The sequence below is a fragment of the Erithacus rubecula genome (genome assembly GCF_903797595.1).
Source record: "Erithacus rubecula genome assembly, chromosome: Z".
Taxonomy (NCBI): Eukaryota; Metazoa; Chordata; class Aves; order Passeriformes; family Muscicapidae; genus Erithacus; species Erithacus rubecula.
Genome location: NC_136661.1, coordinates 10,107,736 through 10,133,782, shown reverse-complemented (window position 1 = coordinate 10,133,782; position 26,047 = coordinate 10,107,736). Strand labels below are relative to the sequence as shown.

Genomic DNA, 26,047 nt, shown 5'->3' with positions numbered 1-26,047 from the left:
TTCTTACTGACATTCTAACAAAATACTATGATTTGTGACATGATATCCTGCTTTCTTGGTGCAACAGAAAAAGCAACCTAAGGTGCAGCTAGGAGAATGACACTATTTTTTTGCTTGGGGTGTTTTTTTTGTTTTTTTGGTTTTTGGGGGGTTTTGGTGTTTTTGGTTTTTGTTGTTGTTGTTGTTATTGTTTTTTTGTTTTGTTTTGTTGTTGTTTTGTTGGTTTTTTGGTTTTGTTTTTTTTTTATTATTGACAAACTTTGGAAGAGGGCAACAAGGTAAAATCTAATTTCTTAAAAGCTTTCAGGGAAGTTACCTATTCCGATATAAAAAAAACTCAAAAAAACCCAACAACAAGCAAACCAAACAAACTTCATGGGGGAAAAAAAACCACCCCAGCGCAATGATCTCTTTTCAAGTTCTAAACTTAAGTGAAGGCGTTGCGAGGCAGGTTGCAGCAGCGCCTGCTTCAGCCACGGAGAGGGGGACCCAAGCCCCTGCAGAGAGACACGGCCCCCGCCGCTGGTCCAGGCGCATCTCCACGGCCCCACAGCGGCAAGGCGCGCTAGCACTGCTGCGCAGAGCACAGCGCTTCGGATCCCAGCCCAACACCCGCGCCCGGCAGCAACAGTTCCTTTCAACCAGACAAGGCGGGAAGCAAAAGGATGAAGCAAAGCCAGCACCAAGAACTCTCTGGCATCAGTCACAGAGCTCGAAACAAGCCCTTTCCCCGCTCGCTGGGCGTGCGTGACCGACCCCAGCACAGGGCGCCCCGGAGCCGCACAAGGCTGCGGGCTCGGCGCGGAGAGAGGCGGGGGAGCCCGAGGAGCCGCTGCTCCCCCCGGCGAGCTCCAGGCCAGGCGAGGGGCCCCCCCGAGCAGTGCCAGCCCGGCCCGGCCCGGCCGCCGCAGCTGCGGTGAGTCAGTGGGCACAGGGCAGAGCTCCTGCAGCTGCATCCCGCCCGCCGAGCATCCTCGGGGGGAGGCGCCGGCCCGCGCAGCGCCCTCGCTCCGCCGCGGCCGCGGGGACCCGCGCAGCACGGCGGAGAGCCCCGCGGGGCGGCGGCGCTTACCTTGCTGCTGGAGCTGCTGGTCTGGGTCTCCGCCTCGACGCTGCAGCAGTGGGGCGTCCGGGACCGGGCGGAGGCGCCGCCGGACTCCCTGCGCTCCTTGCGGCGGGGGCCGGCGGAGGGCGGCGGCTGCCGACTCTGGTAAGCGAGCACGGAGGGGATGGAGTCGGCCGCGTCTGTCTTGACGAAGAGGCCGTGCAGGGTGGCGGTGCCCTGCGAGATGGTGGTGGTCTGGTGGGGGGAGTTGGACTCCTCCGAGTCCCGGCAGTATATCACACCGCTATGCGAGACGTGGATGCTGGGTGCGCAGCCCATCCCTTCCGCTCCCTTCCCAGGCACCCCGCCCCGCCGCTCCGCCGCTCCGCTCGCACCTGCCGCCCGCCCGGGCTGCGGGGCCGCCGCCCCTGCGCCGCGCACCCCGCGCCGCCGCCGGCACCGCGCCTCCCCCCGCCGCCGGCGCTGCCCCGGCCACTCCCGCCCTGCGGCGCCTCCCCGCCCGCTCCCCGCGCCGCCGCCGGGGCCACAGACCCGCCAGACCCCGGCCCCTCCTCGGCTGCGGCTCACGGAGCGCCCGCGACCACCGCCCGGGCTGTGTCCGCCCGGGGTGGGGGGACGCGCAGGAGGATGAGGAGAAGGATGAGGAAAAGGATCATTATCGGCGGTGCAGCCCGCTCCTGACCCAGGCAGAGGGTCTACTTTCAAGCCTCCCGTATGGACTGCATTACACACAGACACACAGACACATATCCCCAACAGACACACAGACACATATCCCCAGCAACCCCAGCTGGAGCTAAATACTAAAAAAAAAAAAAAAAAAAAAAAAAAAAAAAAGTTACAGATACTTATTTTGACAGTCGAAATGTGCCCTAGTCATGGGCGAGCAAATCTCAGTCGTTTGTGGGGTACTGAAGGTAGCAGTTTAAAGCCACATAGCACCCACTGCAAGTTAGGGGAAAAAGGCCAGAATTGTTTCACAATTCTTAATGCTGCTTTTCAATTAAGCCAATATTCAGTGACATGAGTTGCCATTTTACCCTAGGTGTCTAATAGCTGCCAATCCCTGTTTCCAGTCCCTGGTGAGATAATCAAGAAAAATGCTTAATGCTACAGAGATTTACACACCTTCTTAGATTTCCACAGTGAATAGTTTCATTGACCGCAGTAAAACTATGCAGGAGGTGAAAAGCTAAACATGGAGGTTTTAAGCCTCTGCAAGATTTTAGTTTAAATCTCTCTGTTTTAGATGGCACATAATAAATCCTTCAAGAATTGAAAATGTCATCCAAGCAGTATGCTTCCTGCCTAATAAGGCATTTGTCTGAAGCCCAGTCACCAAGGAACACTTGTGCATACACCTTTTCTTCCTCTTGGAATATTACCTGATGGTTGACTGCTGTTTCACCACCTAGTTTTAGTGAGTGATGTAAAAATATGAGGAACATGAAGCATGGTTGGAACAAGGATTATGATGTTGTATGACAAAATGCTCAGAATATGTTACTTTTGATTCTTAATGCTTTTGAAGCACTTTCATGGATTAGATTTCAGTTTATTCATAAGTGATGGTTTCACAGTTGAAATGCCTCAGTTTAAGAAGACTTGAGCCTTAGCCTCTGTCTCTCTTGATGCAGTTCATGGGGTGTTGCAATTATGGCAATCTAGACAGGAGCGAATCCATCAAGAAACTGGACTGAGATCATCAATCTGTTTGACAAAGTATTTTTAGTTTTCCAGTTACCACAGCGAGCCCGTGTTGACCCCGGTAATTACCATTTTCTAGGTAACTGTTTTCCCCACTAGTTGTCACTGTTCACAAATCAAATTGTGGCTTGCATCCTGCATTTGCTGCATATTTGCCTGTTTGCCCACTGCCACGGTGCTCTGCTTGTGGTTATCTTTGAGGACAACCTTGAAGATAGGCTCAGCACAAGTAAAACGAAGCAGACTGTGCTTCAGCACTCAGCCTCTCAACTCACTGCCTCCCAGAGCATAATGCACTTTGTTGCAGGTGAATGTGTCCTAAAACCTCACTTAACAGAAGCAGCCAGTTTTGTGCACTCATTGCAATACCCTCAAGTCTCCCTTTCTATTAATGGCTGGGAAATTTAAGTTGGGGATTTGAGCTGCCTGCCCTACACCACAGCTGAGATTTGGAAGAGAGCCAGGAGCTCAGGAATGCCACTCAGAACTCATACACTTGTGGAGTAGACCCTAAAGCTATCACTTTTGGGTAAGCAGTGTTGCCCAAAAGACCTCTAAGATTAGTTGACTATCTAGTCTGAGACTTTTTTCATGGGAATTTTCCCACCCCAGGTATCAGTGGCATTCAGAATTTTATTAAAAGATGTGAACAAAAGCCATGTTTTAACTTTGCAGATTGAGCTTGGCGAAAATACTGTGTCGTACCCTAAATTGTGTTGCTAGATATTTACAGTCCCTTTTTTTGAATTGGTATAAATTGTCAGATAGGTTATTTTGTAAGTCAGTCAGTCAGGTTTCCTTAACATCCTAGTATTACAGTTTCTGCCCTGTTCCCATTGAAATCAGACAACATTAAATTAATAAACAACTTTCTGTTGATTTCTGATAGCATTGCAGGGATCTGCCCGTTCTCACACGGATTTCCCTTGCTTTGGTAAAGTTTGAGTTGATGATGGAAAATAAGTTGTAGGAATAAGAAGTCACAATTCTGGAGAAGCATTGCTAAATGCAGCCCCCAAGCAGCAACCCCCACACTGTTTACTTTAGGTTAATGGTGAAAGAGCACAAGCAGAGATGAGCCTCTCTGTGCAATGTGCCAGTGTGCTTCAGAGAAGGGAAGGCTGCTGCAGGATGGGGAACTGCTGAAAAGCAGCAACAAAGTGTGAAGAGTAACAATGCTTCACCTGACAGCATGATCAAAAAATCTTAGAACCAAAGGAAGGTTGAGTTTGAAAGGGTCATCTTGTCAACTCCCCCACACACCCAAGAAGGACCATCTGTAGCGGGTTGCTTGAGATGGGCATAACTGGATGTATGTTTTAGTATCTCCAAGTATGAAGATGATGCCTCTGGACTACCTATTCATTCCAGTGTTCAGTCACTCTTACAGCTCCCTGCTGATGTTCAGAGAGGATGTCCCATTTTACAGTTTATTCCAATGCCTCTGGGCCTGTCGCTGGGCATCACTGAAAGAGCCTGTCTGCCTTTCACTCTCCCTTCAGTTTTACATTGATGAGATATGCCCTGAGTCTGCTCTTCTCCAGGCTCAACAGTCTCTACTCTCAGCCTCTGCTCAGAAGCACAGTGCTCAGGAGGAACTCAGACAGAACAAGTAAGTGATGATCAGGATGAGCAGAAGCTGGAGGGGAGCTGAGTGAGTGTCTGCCACTGAAGTAGGAACTGAAGGAAAGTTAAAAGTCTCCTTTTCCTATCATCAGTGCTCTTCCTGCATCTTGCCTGTGAGAAGACAACCATGGATTTGCCAAACAAGGAGAAAGAGGGAAGATTTAAAGAGGGTGCACATTTGCACCACCTCTTCATGCTCACACTCCTGAAGCCATCTTGCTGCAGTACCCTGTGACGGATGAGCACTAAAGCAGAAGGCTTTACTGTGAGCAGCATGAGCCAACCAAGGATGTACAGAAGGGACAGCTGTATCGAAGTAGAATCTGCCCTTAGAAATGCATCTTTAGGATGGCCCCAGAATGAAGTCAGTGCATCCAGGCACTGGAAAATATTCACATGTATCAGTTTTTCCATGATTAAAGTGCCTTCGCTGGCTTTAACTGCAACTTTATAAATCCTAACAAATTATATGCCAAAAGGAAACTGATTTTTTACACATGACTAATTTCAGCATGGTGAATTTAAGCATATGAATGATTTTGGAAGCCAGCAGAGGAACTCCAAAGCATCTTGTATTTTTGGGTTTTTTTCCCAGCAGAAAGGAGTGGATATACATTCTCTATGGTGTTTACACCTGCAAATCCCTCCAGAATGAGGAAAATATACTCCTCAAAACTTTATATCCCTTCCAAAGCCAGTCATAGGCTTCACTCTGACCTCAGCATTAAGGCTTTATGTGATGAGTAGACTGCTAAGTTTATGTTGGTATTATTGGAAGTATCATCTGTAAATCCCAGTTCACTGCAGTAATAATATACTACTTCAGAGGTTGTATTTTACAGAGACTTGAAAATCTGGTATTTGACAACCTTCTATTGAAGACAGTTACCTCTATTCATGGTTCATTTACTGTAAAACCAGTTTAAGAATGTATAAATAAGCCTGTACCAAAAAAAAAAAAAATTACTAGGCTCTTAGTAGGCTCAACAGTTTCACAGCCCTTTCATATTGGTCCAACAAATTTCTTAGCTGCCGTAAAAAATAACATCCTTTACACCCAGATTAGAGCAAAGTCAATACTTAAAAATTATTTAAATTATCCAGACTACATGCACTGCTTTTAACCTAAGCTAGATATGAGAAAAATAATCATGACAGCTAGAATAGAACTTTTGTCTGTACACCTCTGTTTTGTTAAAAAAAACTCATCTTTATGGTACTCTGATAATATATAACATATTATAAGATGCTAACTTAATGCTTTTACTCATCAACAATACAAGAAATCATGGTACTTGGAAACCAAAATGATAACAAATACATGAGGTGAAGGTTACTTTTGCTTGAGAAAGAGCAAAGTGTGGTTTTCAGTTCACAAATTCAATGACTCACTCAACAAAGAAATAAAGAGGAACATCACTGACAGCAATGAGCTCTCTCAAACTCAACAAAAAAGCAAAATAATAATTTTCCAAAAACTTCCTGCCCCAAATTCCTTTGAAAAATCACTCATCATAGCAAAACTGTGTTTTAGTTTACCTTGGTTTTGTTATACTGTCCCTGGGACTGCTGTGAATAACAGTCTCCCAGTTGCAAAATCCTACAAAAAATATACCCTCCAGTAGGTATTGTTCAACAGAATGAGATTCCTGGAATTGCTTGCTAATCTCACCATAGAACTTGACTTTGATCTTTCTTTAACAGTCAGATTTTGATGGGCTTGGACAATGCCACTTAGTTCAGTTTTGCCCAGAAGTTCATAAAATACTTTACATCATGGATATTTTGCAAGTGAGAAGTGCCTGTTTCAAGGGAGCAAAGCTGAACAGGAAACTCAGTTTAGTTTGCTTTCCACTGGCAGCCCTTAGCACTGCATAAGTCGCCAGGCACAAACAGTTCTGAGAGCGCACAGAGGGGCAGGCAGCCTTCTTTCACTCTCTGCCTTCTCCAGCACTTTGTGTGCAAGCAATCAAGTTGAATTGGCTCCTGCCCTTCTCTCTCCACAGCTGTTTGTCCCTCCCTCCGGTTAGGAGAAGATGCATCCCTGGCATTTTGCTCCTCTCTGCTGAGAGGTGATGAGCTGCCCCAGGGATGCAGATTCCCTCCTGGAGATGGACACCTGCAATCATTTTCCCTAGACGGGGCCAAAATGGTACTGTCCTCACTATCAGCTTTATTGTGAGAGACGCAGTAAACCTTTACTACACCGTTTTGAAGAGCAAGAGTAACATACAGAAACACATAGCAACAACAGTCCGCAGCCACTAGCAGTAGCATTTACCCGAGGAGCTTAAGTTGTGGCAGGACAGCGGCCACATACGCCTAGTTATGAACAAATTTTCTAGAACAACACTGATCACACCACATTTGAAAGGCTTAGGCTGTTGCTCTTGAGAAAACCTGGGTTTGCCTTTGGTTGGCTCGAATCAAATACTTCTCAGCACTCAAAAGTTAAGAAATACAGCAGCAGCTCTCCTGACAGCACTGAACAGTTCCCCCAAGCAGCACTTCGGTGGTCGTTTCCTCACAAGCATCTTGTTCTTTGCTCGTTACTACTTCAACAACAAAACCCTTCTCCCTCGCTTTATTCCTCTCCGGGAACATCCGCACAGAAATCCCCCTGGGGTGGCCCCGGAAAGGTTGGCTCCTTGGCTTTGGGGCTCCGGGCACTGCTGAGCTCAGCTCCCGGCGAAGCCGAGCGGCGCTGAGCGGGGCCGGGCGGACGCCGCGCTGGGACCCGTCTGTTCCAGCCCCGCCGACGGAGCGGGAGAACGCCCGGAAAGCGTCGGCCGTGGCGTCCCGGCTTCGAGCAGCCTGCAGCAGGGCCAGCCTCTGCGGCCGCCTCGCCGTGCCCCGACCCTCCCGGCCTCCCCTTACCTTCCCGGCCGGCCCGTTCATCCTCCAAGCAGCGGCAGGAGCGGCGGCGGAACGCGGTGCCCGGTGAGCAGGGCGGGCGCGGCCGCCGGCACCTTCCCGGGCCGGCCCGCCCCCGCCGCGCCGCCCGGCCCCGTCCGCAGCCACGGGCTCGGCTCGGAGCCTCCCGTGCGCAGGGAGCGAAACGCCTTCCCCGAGCTAGCCTGCCCCACGGGCCTCCTCTCCCGCCCCTGCGCTCTTCTGATCATTCTTTGCCCTGCCCGGGAGCATTTAGTAATGGGGTAGAATGAGGCAAACCAAGCGCCCTGAGGTTCACATGGCTAACAGTCACACAGCCTTTGAAAGAGGGTGGTAAATCCACAGGCAGAGCTGATAGCTCGTGGCTGGTGCTTTTCAGGATCCTCCAGCAAACTCAACCTCACTCTCGAGGGGAAGGGACGCAAATTGCCTGGAGCTGAGAAAGAGCAGCATAACCACGATGTGGAGCAAATCTAAACTGCCAGAGGTGGGACTGGAAACATACTTCAAACAGCCTATTTTCATCTTTGAGATATTCTACAGCAAGTACGAGATAGGTGGAAAGCATCATTTTGGGAATGACATCTTTGGTCTTGACTCTCTCACTTTGTTATGCTTCCCCTCCACATGCCTTAAAAACAGCTAATAAGATACTCAGATAATACCATAAAAAACAACCTGTACCCCAAAAAAGTCAAATACTTGCACAAAAGGCAGTGGAGACCATGTGAATGTCACAAAAGCAGAGCAACATTAAAAATGACTGGGAGCTTTGGGGCAAGTAGTGGTCAAGTCACAGCAACTGTCTAACCAAAACTACCAAAACCCCCAACTACTAACAAAATAAGCCTGACACATTAAAGCTGCACAAAAAATTAGTTCTAGACAGAAGAAGCAGAACCAGCATCGATCAGCAAATTATGTCAGATTGAGGCTAGGGACTATGAAGATCTGCCCTGTTTCTAGTGCAAAAGACACACAGTCAGCAAATGCAACCCTTGAGCTCCCCAGAAATGCTAGGCAGTGCACATGCTGAAATGTCCTCAAAAGCAGGTCAGAACATCCTCCTTTTTGTGGCCATACATCTGCAAGAGCTGTTGTCTGGGAGCTCGTGTCACAGAGTGACCTTGACACACTCCCAAAGCTTCTGGTCCTGCATGGATGAGCTGTGTGGGAGCTCAGCTACAGCCTCAGCTGCACACAGAAATGTTCTTGCATATCTGAGACTGAAGCCCTGATGTGGTCTCAGAGGAGCTATAACCTTTTTTCTTCAGAACTTCTGCACAAGTGCCAGGTGTCACTCAGCCATCTGGAAATCTCAGAATCAGCTTTGCCCAGTTATTTCCAATAATTGTCAGAGAAGAAAGCATCACAGTCTGCCCTGGTACCCTGCTTCCCCAGGTGGACGAATTAGGGACTAATTAATTATTCTTGCCATTCTGTGCAGCCAGGCTGTCTTTGCAGCCAGAAGAAGTACCTTACCCAGCCATGGCATCACAGTAAGGGCAGGGCTCTCATCTGGATACAAGGGGTCAAAAGTGCCCCCAGCATGAAGTTTTGGATACAGTAACACAGACTTTTTGCAGTTTCCTCCCAGTTCTTTCCCTGCATTTCTCCTTTTTTTTTTTTTTATTTTTTTTTTTTTTTTATTTCAATGCAGTCCTTATATACCAGATTGAATTTAATATCTCCTCAGATTTTCACACCATCACAAACAGGGAAAAAATCATTAAGGGTTGATGTCAGGAGCTGAAGTAAGCAGTTATCTAACAATATTGTCCAGTAGAGCACAGCTGGATGAACAGGACACTGACAGAGATTTATCATGTGTTGTGTGCTAAGAAAAGAATTGCTTGTGGCTAAGAAGGAATCGTTCTTTCAGAGAACAAATGTCATTCAGTAATAATAATACTAATAATGTTAATACATGGTAACAATAGTTACAGATTTACATCACAGGACAATTCACTGCCATTTTATATAAAAAATAAAGGTGACAAAGCTGTGGGCTTTATGCTGCTTTTTAGGTGGCAGCTTCTTGGGCACTCCTAGTCCCTCTTCTTGAGCCTGGACTTCAGAACCACGGGGGATGAAATGGAATTTCATGGACTCATGGAATGGGTCACTTGAGAGTGAGGGATGTCAGTTCGAAGAGTTTCCAGCAGACTTCAGGCAGTCCTCATAGCCTTTGACTTTGATAGGACTGCTGATAAGCTGCAGGATACTTCACTAATTCTCTTACCTATAGGCTTCAAAATGTATCCTTTTGCCATAAATGTATTTAATTTGGCATAGTTAATCTTTCACACCATAATCTTCATATGCAGGCAATTCCATGATATTTTAAGTACATATCAGCTGATGTTATAAATTGCATCAGTTGATATATACAGTAGCTTCTTGTCTTGCCGTGGAGTGGTTCATTGGTTGATAGACAATCCATTTATTGTTACACATGTGATCGGATGAAACTATTTTATGGTCTTCTGAATAAAAAAAAGTAACTAAATATAAATAGTATAAAAATAGCACAGCAGAGTTAATAAACTGCAACGTAGAAAGCCACAAACATCACACAAGGGAAATACACATGAGAGATAATGACTTCTCTCTAGATTTAATGCAAATCAGTAGAGAGAACTACAGAACACTGAAGAAGAACTACAGATGGTGAAATACCCAATTCAAGGAACCAGACTAGCAGAATTAAGTATTTCAAGATTTTTTTTTTTTTGTCTAGAATAGGGAATACACATTTCACTACATATTTCAGATGAGATTTTCTTACTCTCAAGTATATTTAGGACACCTAAGGACAGATTCTTTGGTCAGCATGAAGACATTGTTTTATTCTATCATTATGCATGATTGGTGGATCATATGGTCCACTCCTGGTTGTGTAGTAAGCCATACCACTAACAGAATCAAAAGAGGGAGACATTCTCTAATTCTTAAACAGATTTAAGGTACTCATAAATTCCTCACTTGCACTGTATTATTAAAAAAATAAGGAATTGCAGAACAAATTCATATTAAAAGTAGTGTAAAATAAAAAAATCTTCTCTAGCTCAAAGTTCTCTGTATTGTTTGCTGTCTCCCATAGATGAACAGTAACTAATATCTTTGGGAATTTGCTGTTCATTATTCACTGACATAAATTTTGCTATAAAATAGTATTAGAAGGATTCATCTTAGCCATTGTAGGGAAATTCTTCTCATTTTGGCAGGCTGCGTACTTACTGAGAATATCTTCCATCCTGGAAAGACATGAACATGGCTTTCAAGAGCTACAAATACTTGGCAGAATCCTGTTACTTGGCTGGGGCACAAAGAGGGAAGCAGCATGAATCATTCTGTACCTGTAATCTCTCAGGGTAATGCTTCAAACACACAAACACGAATTCACTGTTTTAGAGCACTCCACAGCAGGACTGTGTTGTAAGCAACCCTTTGTCAAAGGTGATATTACATCACAGACTGTGTACTTGTGTGACACCCATGAATGGATGGACAGGCACAGGGCCCATGCCTAGGTAACTGTGATGAATACAAACTCCACATGAGTCACTGGTATTTTAAAAACTCGTCAGTTCTGAGACAAAAGACAGTGTACCTGTGCAAAACGTGTGTTGATACAATGTTTACAAATGAATGCTTCTGCACCTGCTAGAATACAAATATTTTAACAGGTGCATTTTAAAAATCTTCAATGTTATTGCTTAAGAAAATGCTACCTAGCTCATTGTACAGAAATAATATACTTTTTAAGTCTCTTTGCAATAATGCAGCAAATATGCATAAACACAATCAGTCCTGAACAATTAATGAGACAGACACAGCAGAAAGAATCCTTTCTGTTGCATGTTATAATGTCTAACACAGAACCATTGCACCAAAAAATAGTGTATACAGATGTGCAAGTCATGACTTTCTACAAATAGACCCAGTTTAGTAAGTCTGATCTCTTTTTGGCATTTTTGCTTTCTGTTATGCATTTAGATTAATTAATGCAGCACATACAAGAATGAGTTACTCTAGGAATGACTAAAGTGATTTAATCGTAGAAATACAATGAAGGTTCCTTAGGTCCAGCATTTGGCTGAAAAAATGTGATCAAACCATTCTATTTCATGTAACATTAAAATTGCATATCCTTTGCATACACTAGTCTCAGGGTATCCACAGATTAGTTGTAGTTATGTCAGGCTTGGAGAAAAACAATTTCCAGAGCAGGAATTGAAAAGCAGCAACACTTAAAAAAAAAAAAAACAAACAAAACCCCACCAAAAACTCCAACCATAAAGAGCATAATGAAACACTCCGATTTGTGAAGGATCTGCTGGTGGCAAAACCACACATTTCTCTTTGAGCTGCACGATCCTGTCTTTAGTACAACAGCTGCAATCTGCTTATTTCCACAAGCATGAAGATGTCCTGTGCAGCCCTCCAAGTAGTATTTAGGTAGCATTTTGACTGTCTTCTTCTCAGCCATGGTAGTAGGTGTGTTAATGAACATAGCTGCACAAAAGGCACAGAGTCCTTTGCACATGGCAAATGAGAGCACAAAAAGCTGTGGTGTGCTCAAGGCATAAAGCTCTAGGGGCAGCAACTAAGAGGTGCAGCTGCCCCTTAGAGTCAGTCCTGGAGGCAGCCTGAAATTCATAACCTGGCAGGTAGAGTCACTGAACTGCTTGCTGCACACCAATAGTTTTACTCACACAATGGCAAGAAGTCCCAGTCTGCCACAGTCTGCAGTTCATCCAGCTTGCAGACTGCACACGGGTACGGGTGGATTGCAGGGGTGGTGACAGGTCCTGCCCATCCTGCCTATTCTTTGCCATTGTTGTGGGCTGATGCCTGGGCTCTGCACGGCTGTGCAGTGCCTTTTGTGCTTACAGCTGAATGTGCTGCCCTTCAGGAAGCTGGTTGATTTCTCACAGGCCCCCTAGGCTGGAAAATCTCACCACACAGACTGTGAGATCACCAGAAGAACTCACAGACAAAAGGCAAAGGCGCTACTCAGTAGAGTAACAACTTCTGGTGCAAGGACAACAGGTATGAAAGCTGCCATTCTTCCCCAGCTTATTTCTGGTAACACAATAAACACATGGGATTGCAGGTCAGGGGCAGTCCTACCAACTTCTGGAAAACACCTCCTAGAAAAACCTAGGGAAGCAAGACCTTTTGCAACAATATAAAACTCCTTGCAACTTGTTTGCTTACCCAGACAATTTTCATCCACAAATCAGGCAGGTGAAATATTCTTTATTTGCAGCTGCAAACCATTGTGTGCAATGTTTACAGGGTTGTATCAATAAACCAAGTTCAAATCCATTTTAAAACCTGACTTTAAAATGACATAATGGGTTTCTCAGTGCGTTGTATGAAAAGGATTATTTTTCCATAGTGGGTTATTTCAGATACTAACAAATGTCACAACTTCAGCTAACAAAGGAAACAAACACGAGTAAAAAAAAAAAATTGTGCTGCCTTAGACTTATGACAGTATCCTTTATTTTTTATTAAAATTTGCTTTTCAGTGACTACCTGGCTTCAGTTTCCCTTCAAACTTCCAAATTCATCCCATTGCTTCTTCTTTCCCTGTGTCTTTTTCCACCTCATTTTCTCTCTTGCAGTTTTTGCCATTTTGCCCCACCTGCCTACAGGATCACATCTTGGCTTTCTATTCCAAAAAACCTTTTCCACAGCAATAATAGTTTATAAAGCAACTGCCTTCTCACACCATCTTTCTCTCATCTCCAAGAGTTTGGATCATGCTGTTTGCCTTCTCTACCTAATTTTTCTATAATTAAATGGTTACCCCTTTAATGAGCTTTGTGGTTTACACTTTGTCACTAATCCAAAAGAGTTCTCTTAAAGGCTGATGATATTCCCATCTATCTGAGTGTCAATAAAGACAGTGACCATTTACTCACAGGCCAATTGTGATTTCCAGTCGATTGAGTACAGCCATAAGTATGACTAAAAATACAAGAAAGATCAACGGGAAAAAAATAAATGATCAAATAAAACCAAGAGAGAAAAATTATCCCAAAGCAGTTCTGCCTTCCCCTATCTGTGACCATCACTACATGTTGATCCTGTCTTACAATCAAAAATAAATTAATCCAACTGCATACATACCATATTTCTGCCCATTGCAAGATCATCATCTACAGCTACTGCTGCTGCTCTTTTACTCACATGACTCTGAAATAATACTGATCAAAAATACTGAAGGCAGATGGACATCTTCCTTTGTACAAGGAGGAATTTAGCATCATTACTACATAATAACACCCAATTATACAGATACATTTGCTTCAGAAGGGGGTCAACAAAACCTCCCTGAAGAAATTGTCATACCCAGTTCTACATAGGGAAATGAAAAAAAGAACCAGAGGTACAATCTCTTCTCAGATGGAATGAATTCATTGAAACTCTAGGAAAACTCCTTGTCCCCTGAGAAATAACATTCTAAGTCAAGTAACTAAAAACTCTGGCTTAGTCTGGAGCAATTTCATCCACAATATGCCCGCAGAGCTGTGCACAGGAAAGGCACTCAATTCTGTATCCACAGGGTGGTCAGGACTTTTCTGGAATGCTTTCTTTACAGAGGAGTTATCTCCTTTTCCTCACTCATCTTTGTAAATTGCCAATAGCCTACAGTCATAAATACTTTTCTTCTTTGGGTGCTCTCTGTCCTTCCAATACATTCATTCCAGGAATCCCCTAAAAGGTCGGCTTGGTTTTGGTTAGGTTTTTTTTTGACCTACAGCCTCTCAAACCAATCTTTAATTAAATAACAGTTCCTTACAGTTTCTCAGCCTATCTTGCAGACTGAAGCAGAAATGGGGAACAGAAATAATATTGTTTGGGTTTTGTTGGTACTGTCTAGGTATGTGGTGCCCCACAGATTACTCGATTGCTGCCAAAGCCCAGTTAATCTGTAGGCTGGTTTCTAGCTGTTCAGACATCCTGATTATGCACAATTTCCTATCTTTGTCCCTGGAGAGTATACAGGAGACTACACACAAAGTTTTTGAAGTCACCACTAATGCTTCCACCAGGTGAAGGTTTTCAATACAGGATGACAGATATTAATTACACTGTGTAGTGAAATGTACATGCAGAAGAGTGGCAACACTCATCATGCATGAGGCTTATGCAAGTTCTGTGCATTTGCTTAGGCTTTTTACTATGGGTGACAGAGTGAATAGTTTTAGGACATGGAAGGTCTCCTTGCATGGGAAATAGAAGTTGGTAGGTTTGGAGAAGACATATATGCTTATTTCTCAGAGAGTGACAGAGAATAGAGTGAGCCATGTGCTGCAGGGTTGCTTATCCTGCAGTGGTCCTGAATTCCTGGATTCTTTCACATTTGGAAGCTGTTGCTTAATGCTGGTTTCAGAGTTGTAAGGCATGTCTGGCCATGTGAGGAGGGATGGAAAAACAGTATTTGTGCTGTGTTGATCATTAAAAATTAAAATAACTCCAAGATGATGAAGAACTAAGTCATTCAGCAAGAACCCCTCACTTCATAGACGCTCTAAATAAAGAGCCACAGAGAAAACAAGCAACCAAATAAACAAACCAGCCAGAACAAGTAGGAACATGAGAATTAAAGGCATGGCTGGCCGCATAAGAGCCCCAAATTCCTAAAGGACGATTTATAAATTCCCAGTAATTCTGCAATCTGAGCATCCCCTAGTGGCCGAGAGCGAGCAGGCCCAGAGAAAACGCGGTCCCGCACGGTGAGGAACACAGGAGAAGGCAGCTTTGCTTGGGCTGGAACACAGGGGAACAACTCAACATTCACAACCTATTTAATTATTTATCCTTCTCTATTGTCTTACCGGCATTTCCTTAATTTTCATGTCATCTGACTGGTTAAAAAAACTTCTGTTCATTTAAAACTATGTTAACAATTTTTTTTTTTAAAACTGATTTTCTTTGGAATGTGAGATTAGAATTTGATGGAAAATAATAACACAGTGTAACAATACTGAGAGGGGGATATGGAAGGAACAGAAGTAAATTTTGAACTGCTTTCCAATATACCAGTGGCATCAAATAATATTTTAATGTAATTACAGAACATACTGAATTTATTTGGTTTTAATGCAAGACCATTTTCCACTTGTATTTAACAAGGAAAAATAGTGGACAGTGATCTAATCTGTCATGCTCAGACAGTACAGCTTTATTGTTCCATATTTTTCAGGAAAAAATGAAACTAAATTTTATGTATGTACAGAATATGTTTCATGTTTGCTTTTTTATGCAATTATTTGACTTACAGTCTGTAATCAGTTGGGTTCAACATTCAAGAAGTGTAAAATCAGTCTACTGTTTGTCCCAGTTCCAGCTAGGGTAGAGTTGATTTCTTCTCAGTAGCTCTGACAGTGCTGTGTTTTGGATTCCAAATGAGAATGGTGTTGATAACACACTGATGTTTTGGCTTTTTGCTAAGTCCTGTTTATCCTAAGCCAAAGACTCTTTTTTTCCCCTTGTCTCCTGCTCTGCTGGTGAGAAGGTAAAAAAAACAAACTGAGAGGGAGCACAGCTGGGACAATAATCCAAACTGCCCAAAAGGGTACTCCATATCACAGAACATCATTCCCAATATATAAACTGGGGGGAAGTTACTCAGAAGGGGGCTCAGTCTGGGTTTGGGAAGAGTGGTCTGGAATTGGTCACTGGGTGTGGAGCACTTGCTTTTTTTTCCTTCATATTACCATTATTATTATTATTATTATTATTATTATTATTATTATTATTATTATTATTAACCATTATTATTGTGTTTTATTTTATTTTCAATTATTAAGCTGTTCTTATCTAAATGTACAAGTATTATTTCACTTCTTCTCCCCATTCCACCAGGATGGGAGGGGAAGAGAGAGGGGCTTGAGGGAGTGGCTGCATGCCCACCTGAACTTAATAACACTATTAGAAGAAAAAAAGTAATCTGAGATCACATGGACCTCTTTTTCCTATGGAAATCTCATATATTTACCACATTTCTAGATCCACCAGACATTATTTCTGGAGACTTTGCCATAATAAAGGCACTTGTAGTTAGAGCTGAACTCATGCTGTCAGATACAAGTTCAGCTCTTATATTCTCTCACCTCTAGTACAGCTTATCTAAGTAAGTTTCCCACAACAGAAAAAAAAAAAAAAAAGTCATGCATATATTGCTTGGGTTCCTATGGAAAATGATTGTGTTCTCAGGCTTATGGATTGAAAAGAGAAAGTGGAAAATATATTATGTGCCAGATGAAAAGCATGGAAGATAATAATACTCCTAAGTAATTTAAACATCCAGGGCAAAATAGCACTCCAAAATGGTCAACATCTTAGAATGTGGAGATCTAAATGCTGGAGTATTTCAGATAGCTCACAAAATATTTTGACCTGTCATAGAGTCCTGAATACAGGTCCACTAAAAATGCATATTCCTTCTTAACCAGTCATCTACTGAAAGAAAAATCAAAGTGAGAACCCCAGCAAATGTGTCTAGTTGCCAATTATCTTTTAGCTTCTCATCTTCTCCTTAAATACAAGAGAGGAATGATTTATACCTTGATTATAAGATATCTAGCAGAGGGGTCATTTAAAATCTTTGGTGGAGCATGTATTTCAGAAATACAAGCAGAGAAAAAAGTCTTCATTACAGCTAATTACTGTTAAAATGGATTTGGAAGAGAAACTACTCATATTCCAAAGCCAGCCATGAAAAATGTATTGAGAGGCAGACCCTGAACTACACTTATCTCAGTTTGCACTGGTGAAAGCCTGCTGCCTTTGAAAGACTTTCTCTCCCTTTACACTCCTCCCAGAGAGATGAGAATCAGACCTGCAGCCTACCTGCCCACCCTTGCCATGATAATGATGAGAAGGATAATGAAAAATTAATGGACCTGGAATCAGTATTAAAAATTGCTTGTACCTGGTACTTATTTTCCTCATGGCTGTGAAGCCCTCTTTTTGATGAGAAGAAAAACAGAACAGTTACCAGCTGTTCACATAATGACAAACACTAATAAGGGAAGACATGCATGTTAATGAGCTGGGGGAGGGGAAGGAGAAGGGGCACTCAGCAGTGCAGCTGTAAGTGCAAATCCTTTCTCTGAGTATTTTGGAAATCTGATGGCACGTCGGCGTGTTACACTGACAAACAGACTTGAGACTGAAATCAGCCCCAGGTAAAGAAAGTACCACTTCTAGAGCTACTTTCAGCCCTGGCCAGGTGATCAGCCTGTCTTTCACCATGCTGTCAATGGTATTAGGATGGGTATTCTCACCACTTGTCATCTTCTAAAAAATTATTATTGCAGTCACAAATGAACAGTCAAACTGAGATGACGTCATGGGTCCAGCAGAGAACAACAAGTGAAGAGAGAGATGTGTGGATCAGAGCTGGTGGGAGAATAAGGATGCCCTTTGTATTGTCTGGTCTGTATATCACACAAACAAATTGAAGCTTAAAGGCTTGTCTGCCTGCAGAGTTGTGTCTTCTTTCAAAGAAGGGATTTAAACCTTGTCATTTTTCAGTGAAAAGACAGCAAAAAATCAGTCCTCCTTTAGTTTAAACCCAGTATTTTCATCAGGTTTGGGTCAGAGAAGCACAGGCCTATGTTAAATAAGCCATTCCGCCCAAAGAGAAGTCTGCATTTAGGCTCACAGTACTCTAATTAGCCCACCTCAGTTATGTGACAACAGGACCTGCTCCCAGGACCTGTAGGTGTAACAGATATCAGGCTACCATAGGTGTAAATCCCTTGCTTGGAATTCGCTTCCTCCCAGATTTTCTGAAAGCAGTCTGAAGAGGCATTGAGTTCTTGGAGGACCTCAGCACCATGAGTCCTGACAGCTTTATTAGAAGGTATGTTTGTTCAATTTGTTCACACTGAGTGGTCTTGGGAGCCCAATCATCAAAACTGAGCAATGCAGATCTGGAGAATGAGGCCAGCCTTAAAGAAAACCATACTCCAGAGGTTTTCACCTGCTGAGGATTGCTCAGCAAGGTTCACATGTGCCAATCCACATATCCATGAATTATAGTCCTACATAGCTAGAGGTAAGATTGCCAATATGAAGGGCAGTGTTTGGTTCAAAACCACAACAGGTGGTGTAAAACCTCATGGCTGGATCTATGCTGATTTACATCTAAGTCTACATCTATGCATTAAAGATGCCCTTGAGTTTTTAGATGTGTAAATAGGCCTTGACAAAAGCTCACTTAAGAGGTTTTTATTTCTCTGTAACAGACATGGCACTTAAATCAGTACTGCAAATTGTTATCCTCCATGTTGGGCTCAGATTGAACAGAAGCTGCTGGGGACATGGTGTTTCCTGATTAATATGAAGATTGTATTTTTCTTTTTTCTTCTTCTATTTTTTTTTTTTTTTTTTTACTATTGTAGCTGTGTTTCTGCAAGAAAAGTGTATGCTACACAGCAGTCAGCACTTCACAGCAGGCAAATCTGAGACCAAGAACACAGAGATCTATGGAATCAGAGATGAAATAGAAAACATGAACAAGAGATATAAATTAGAAAAATAATTTAGAAAAAAATCAATTTCCTAGTAAGTTCCACTTAGTCTCACAGAATACACCGAAATGAAATGCAAAACAGGGAGTCCAACTCCATCAAGACATAAAGGTTGCACAGTATGGAGGTCAGTGTCATAATGTGAATTAATTTAACTCTGAAAAAAATGTTCAGAAAAGTAAAGGTTTCTGTTGCTTTTGCAAATGCCTGAATTTTAGAGATGTACCAACAAGAGTATGAGGTGCATGGTAAGAAAAGCACATCCAAACACAAGTGTTCCGTAAGTTACAGTTGAAGGCAGAGGGGACTTCAAGAGGTGATCTGCTGGTGACCTGACTGACTGCCCAGCTAAGGGATCCAACCACTAGGTTGCTCCTGTACATGCTCTCATCAGCACACAACAGATATTGGAATAGGGCTGGAAGATCTAGAAGATCTCCTGGACATCTACCCTGACTGACTTCTTGGAAGCAAGACCTTGTACAAAACAGGAACTCGTTGCACAGGGACATGCTATAACAAATGTGTATTCTGCCTGGAGATTTCATGACACCCATGAAAGGGGAAAAAAATCCAAATTCAGTCATCTTGTGCTACACGTTAGACTTATTTATACTAATTTCTTCCCTCAAAAATTTGATAGACAACTGGTTATCATCCTCTTCAACACCATGACTGCAAACTTTTTTCCATGCACTCTTTTTTTAAAAAAGAACTAATAAACCAAATTCTTTAGCTTATCATCCCAACTACGTTTTTAAGTCCTCTAGTCATTCTTGCTATGGTCCTTCAGACTTCTTCCAACTTCTGGCACAGTAGGAGCTGAGAGGAGGGTATGCACAGAAAAAGAGATTTCTGAAGGTCAAATAAATGCTTATTTAGATGAAACCATAAATCAGAAAATCCACTGCCATTCTCTTGGTGAAATCAGCCTTTCCAAAATTTCTAGCACTCCTCCTACATGCAGACCAAACGCTATCATTCTGCAGAAGCGTGAGGGCAGAGATGTATGAATCACTTTTCCAACCTGAGAAAACCCAGGTCTCATGTCCCTGGGACCATCAGCCAAACAGGCAGCTGAATTTTCAATTGTGACTGCAGTTATAAAGAGTGTTGAAACCACCAGACTGGTGATAATAGACTCTCTGCATACTTTTAGGGTACCTCTACCTCAGCAGCCTTTAACAGGCCATGTCTGGCCAGTGCAGAAATATTTTGTGCTCCTAGGAGATGTTGTGTGGGTGTGCTCCTCTGTGACATTATTCTGGTCCTAATCCTACTTATGTGGACATGCTGGAAATAAAGTGGTCTCCACTTTCTTGCACTCTTGATGATAATGTTAGTGCCCTACAGGAATAAGGCAATTGCATGCCAGTGCATAGCTGCAGCATGATCACTTTTGACATGAAATAACAAAGAAAAGCACAAGGAAAATTTGACACAGGAAATTTATCCAATGGGAATTGCAGTCCTCAAGGTTAAAATTTGGTCAAATTCTTCCATGTGTGCTGAAAGCCTTATGGAAACTTTAACAGTCCAAAGAAGATCTTGGACTTCCACCTCTTCTGGAAGACTGCAACACAGTAGTCTTGCTGACCATGTATTGATAAGAGCCTTCAAAGATTGGTTTTGCGCATCAAAGCACTAAAGCCTGGTTGTTTTTTTTTAATATATGTCAGTTCCCAGCATGATGATCAACACGGTTTCATTCAGGGCAAATTGTGCCTGACAAATTTGGCAGCCTCCTGCAGAGGGCTTACAGCATCGGTGAGTAAAGAAATGTCATCTAACTGGACCTGTGCAAAGCATTTGGTGCTTCCATGCACACCCTTGACTATACAGGGGAGAGACCTGGATTTGACAGGTGGATCACTCAGGGATAAGGAATTGCCTGAATGGTCCTGCTCAGAACTGTGGCCATTGGCCAGGAGTCTGGGTGGAGGGAGTGATGAGTGGGGCTCCTTGGGGGACTGCACTGGGGCCAGGATATTCCATAACATCTTTGTCAGGGACACAGGCAGTGGGATCAGGTGCACCATCAGCAGGATGGCTGATGGCACCAAGCTCTGTGGTGTCACACCTGCTTGAGGGGCCACGATGGGCCAGAGGAGCCTCCAGCATAAGACATGAACCTGCTGGAGCAGATCCAGAGAAGGGCCACAGAACTGAGCAGAGAGTTGTAGCACTCTCTAGTGTGAAAAGGGTGAGAGAGTTGGGGTTGTTTAGTCTGCAGAAGAGGTAGTCATGGGGTGACCTTCCAGTAAATAAAGGGGACTGCCAGGAAAGATGGGGAGGGGTTTTACCATGGAGTATAATTACAGGACAAGTGGGAATGGTTTTGAAGAGAAAGAGAATAGTTTATATTAAATATCAGGAAGAATTCTTTACTGTGAGTGCACTGGGGACTGGAATAGGTTGCTCAGAGAAGCTGTGGATGCCCCATGTGTTCAAGGCTAGGTTGGATGGGACTTTGAGCAATCTGGTCTAGTGAAAGGCTTCCTTTTCCAGGGCAGGATGTGGAACTAGGAGATCTTTGAAGCCTTTTTCAACCCAAACAATTTTATGAACCTATGATTCTATCACTTGAAAACAGTAGGTAGCTAATATTTTCAATCTTGGAAGAGTCCTTAATTCAATTGCTGCCACAACCTACTGCAGCTTCTTCAGCCTCAAGTTCATGCACTGGTTGTGAGTGTGCTGATATGGAGTGCAGATCACACAGCACGGGAATCCCCATGATGAAACTCTGTCCTGGTTTAAGGAAGTCTGGTTTTCACTTGGAGGGGGATGGTGGTAACCAGTGGGGACCTGCCAGAGCCAATCAACTGTTTTGAAGACTGACAGCCAGTTAAACCACTTAAAAGAGTTGAACATGCCTCCATAGAAAAGCACATTTAAAAACTAAGAAAGTCTTGGAAAAACTTACTTGGCTTCCAGCCTTTGATTTTACAAAGTGTATTTTGGAATCCATAGGGTTCATTTGGAATGAAAAATCCACTTATGCAAAGTAAAGATAACAGTTTTCACTTTAGGCTTTCAGAATGGCATTTTTCAGCTACTGTCCCCTTTAAGTTTCTGTTGATTATGTAAGAATAGGATATTATTTTATTGATGGTTGCATCTGTTTGTTTATTTTTTTTTTTGTTTTTTGTTTTATATATAATCACATATCTTTGAGCTCAATGTAGTTACTTGGAATTTACATTCCTAGCCTTAGATCATCAAAATGCAAGACAGTAGCCAAAGTCAAAACATAGCAGAGGACATTGATACATCACAAAGAAAATCAACATGAAGACTACGCTGTTATTGTTGCAGTTAGGCCCTCAAATGTCGTAGAAATGCAAGAATTATAGTTTCCAGTTGTTGACTGCTCTAACTACATAATGCTAACACTGTCATCTCAATTAAGTTTTTTGCTTCATGATTAAATGTATAATTATATTCTCATGTCCTCTGTACAGGACAGAAAAAAGTCAGCAGCAAGCAACTGGATCAGATTTTTTACATTCAGTTTCCCTTTCCCCAGTTATGTCTCCTATTTGCATCCACATGGCCAACAGAGACGCAGGGTGAGTGATATTTCCCTCATGCAGAGGGATCATTTTCTCAGTTTGGGATCATGCTCCTGCAAAGTCTGACATTAGCATTTTACATTTAGCATCTCACAAAATGAGATTAGTTCACTTCATTAGAGCATGGTGTTAATAATGCCAAAGTTGTGGGTTTGATTCCCATATGGACCACTCACTTAAGAACTGGACTTGAGAATCCTTGTGGGTCCCCTCCAACTCAGAATATTCTGTGATTCTGTGAAATTTCTCCTTGAGCTTGAAGAGCTAGGGCATGTGTATGCATGTGTAGACCTCTACACCAACACTGTATTGAGTTTGCATGGACAAATTTTGGTAGCAGGGGAGCTAACGGGGTGGCTTCTTTTAGAAACTGCCAGACTCCCATGTCTGACGAAACCAGAGCCAGCTGGCTCAGAGATGAACCCACTGCTGGCCAAGGCTGGGCCAATCAGAAGTGATGGTAAGGTCTGACTGATAATAGATTTGAAAAAGGAAAAAGTCATTGTACAGATGTAGCAGAGTGAGAATGTGTGAGACGAGCAACTGTGCATACACCAAGGTCAGTGGAAAAGGATGGGGACAAGATGATTCAGGCAGCTGACTTGGGATTGCCCTGCAGCCCATGATGCAGCCCATGGTGAAACAGTTATGCCCATGTAAGTCCATGGTGCAGCAGAGATCCACCTGCAGCCTCCTGGAGGAGTCCCACACCAGAACAGGTGAAAGCCTGAAAGGAGCCTGTGAAACATGTTGGGACACGGTCCTGGCACAGACCCATGGAGAGAGGAGCTCATGCTGGAGCAGGTTTCCTGGTAGGACTCGTGTCCCTGTGGAAGACCCATACTGGAGCAGACTGTGCCTGAAGGACAGCACCCTGTGAAAATGGACTCATACTGGAGCAATTAATGGAGAACTGCTGCCTGTAGGATGGACTCATTGCGGAGGACTGTCTCCTGTGGGAGGAACTCCACACTGGACCAGAGGAACTCTGCACTCTCCCTGTGCAGTGGCAGGAACAAATTGTGATGATCTGACTATAACCCCCTATTTTGTGTTTCACTGCACAGGTAGGAAGTAAAGCTTGGAAAAGAGAGAGGGGTGTGGGAAAGGAGTCTTTAAGATTTTATATTACTTCTCATTATCCTGCTCTGATTTTGTCAGTAATAAGTTCCATTTATTTTGCCAGTGACAGTATTTGGTGAGCAACTTCTTCAGGTCCTTATCTCAATCCATAAACCCTTTGTTATATTTTCTCTCCTGTCCACCGGCAGAAGGGAACGAGGGTGTGGCTGTGGTGGGTGCCTAGCATTCAGCCAGCATCAAACCACTACTTTGTTCTTTCAAAATCTGACGCAACCATTTTGATTTCTCCTCCAGCTTGAAGAGCCAGGGCTGGTGTATGTGTGGGTAGAGTTCTGTACCAGCATCCAAGCCAATATCTATTTAGAAACTCTGGCTTATGAGCTTCAGCAGCCAGATGTGCACTCACTGAAGTCACGGGGAAATACCAGTTGAAGCTCCTATCCTTACATGCCAGGATTTGCAGGTTGATCTTTTGAGATGTCAAACCCAGGCACACTATCTAGTGGACAGAAACTTGTTTCTTTCAAAGCAAAACAAATAAAAACTGTGGTGAACAAAATGACATGACTCATTAGTTAAAATCCCCCAAGAAAACACACTCTTTACCTAAATTAGTAGTGGCAGCTATTGATAATCCTGCCAGCTGTTACAGGAGGCCTTTGAAGTATACTGAGATCTCAAAGGTCTCCTGATAATTCATCTATTGCAGCATTTTAAAAATGAGCCTTACACTCAGTTAAGCCTTCTTAATCTTTATTTGTAATGACTAAAGTGATTTATCTAGGCTTCAACAGTTCGTTAGGTTTAATGGTGAATACTGGGAATTGGCATATTACTGTAGCCAGGTGTGAGCTGTGTCTAGGGGAAAGAAAATACTTCATTGAATGCAAGGCACAGGACAGTGGGGAAAGAGGTGAGGATCATGTAACATTTTTGTAGACAGTTGTTTAAACATTTTTGCAATGTTCCACCATCACTCAAATAACTCCAAATAAACAGACATGGTTTTTGCGGAAGACCTGAGGAAGAAGGAATGTAGCAGCTTGTACATACTTCCAAATTGTGAAAAGTTACAAGTTTAAAAACCACATTTAGTTTTCACTCAACTCTGACTGTGGCAAAATTCAGTGTAAATGGGCATTTGAGCAAGCAAGGTGCAGACTTCAATCATCATCCTAATGGCAGCGTGTCTGCAGGATACCACTTGTATAGACATGTAGGGAAACAGGTAAAGCTGAAAGTCACAGCTGAAACTCATCTTTCTTATGTATCATCTTTCGTATTTGTCCAGCACGTCAAAGCATACAAAGAGTTTGTAATAAAGCCCCACACATTGCAAATTCATCAGAAACTATATCCTTCTTTAAATACAGTAAAGACATACAGTGGAAAAAGCTATTTTAAGGAACTTGTGTACTGTGAGCAACTTCCAAGCTGAGTCTTTATTGTACAAAGGTAAAAGTCTCAAATGAAGCATTTATGTGGTAAAATGAAAAATGGAACTACAGCATAAAAAAAAATAATTCCCTTCAAGAACATCTGAGTGATACTCTCCTTCTCATCAAGTGCTTTAAAAAGCTCTAAACTACTGGATAGGGGACTTGTCCCCCAGTTATGTTGTGCTCAACCTGAACAAACAGAAGAAGCCACTTCTATTGCCCCTTGGTTACCATGTTCCCATTATGCTGACTTTGTTGTAGATAACAAATGCTCACAGACAAACAACACATCCACACAGAAGCTCTGCTCTCTCATGGCAATCACAATCAAAAAACCCCAAACCTCTTGGTCAACACAGATCAGAAAGTCTCAGAAAGACTTCCAAACAGAAAACACACCCCAGATATACCTCAGTGGGGTTTTTATTGTCCTGTCTCATGGAGGATGAGTGCACTTAATTACACAGAGCAACCATCCATTAATAGATGCAACTATTGCAACTGCATGCAGACCTGCTTCGGAGCAAACATTTAGGAACAGCATGTCTTTGCACAATGTTAGACAACAGAGAATGTCTCTTTAAAAAGCATGTGACAAAAGCAAAAACCAAAACCAAAATGGTCCTCTGCTGTTCCACTTACCAATTGTAACACATTTTTTTTTAAACCTATGTTTCCTTGTTATGCTCAGTAGAGGAATGCTGGACTTGCCAGCCTACCAAGCCATTTCCAAAACTCTGGTTTAATCTTTACTATTAATCTTCACCAGTCAGACTCATCACATGCTTATTGTTCTTACAACTTAACCTCTGTAGGATCATGAATCCCAGCTCCAAGGATAGCTGATGAAAGGTAGAGTGGTCAGCAGATTTTTCCCTGCTGGCAAGTCTTCAACTGCCCACTCTCCTTGGGCTTTTTGGTGGTTTTCTTACTATTATGAGTTCAGTACTCCCTTGTGCTTGCCTAATACGACTATGGCCTCCACCCCTGCAATATCCAAATGACAATCAGTTCCTCACACCTTCTGTGGCAATCACAGAGCTGCAAAGCAGCTGAGGTTGGAAAGAACCTCTGGTGATCATCTTGTCCAACTCCCTG

At 43.1% G+C, this 26,047-nt stretch overlaps 1 protein-coding gene across 6 annotated transcripts in view; it reads right to left on the bottom strand.

The window, feature by feature from the left end:
• Positions 1-26,047, bottom strand: part of PDE8B (phosphodiesterase 8B) — a gene marked incomplete at its 5' end in the record, with an annotated part of 95,588 nt that overhangs the window by 67,613 nt on the left and 1,928 nt on the right. The window contains one exon of one of the 6 annotated variants that reach the window (XM_079330192.1): positions 7,277-7,359. The exons of 1 other annotated variant lie outside the window; for it this stretch is intronic. In XM_079330192.1, the coding sequence (XP_079186318.1) occupies positions 7,277-7,297 (21 nt within the window). Of the gene's footprint in view, positions 1-1,072; positions 1,437-5,938; positions 5,992-7,276; positions 7,360-26,047 lie in introns of those variants that run through there. 4 more of the 6 variants (XM_079330191.1, XM_079330193.1, XM_079330190.1 and 1 more) reach the window with 4 other exon arrangements.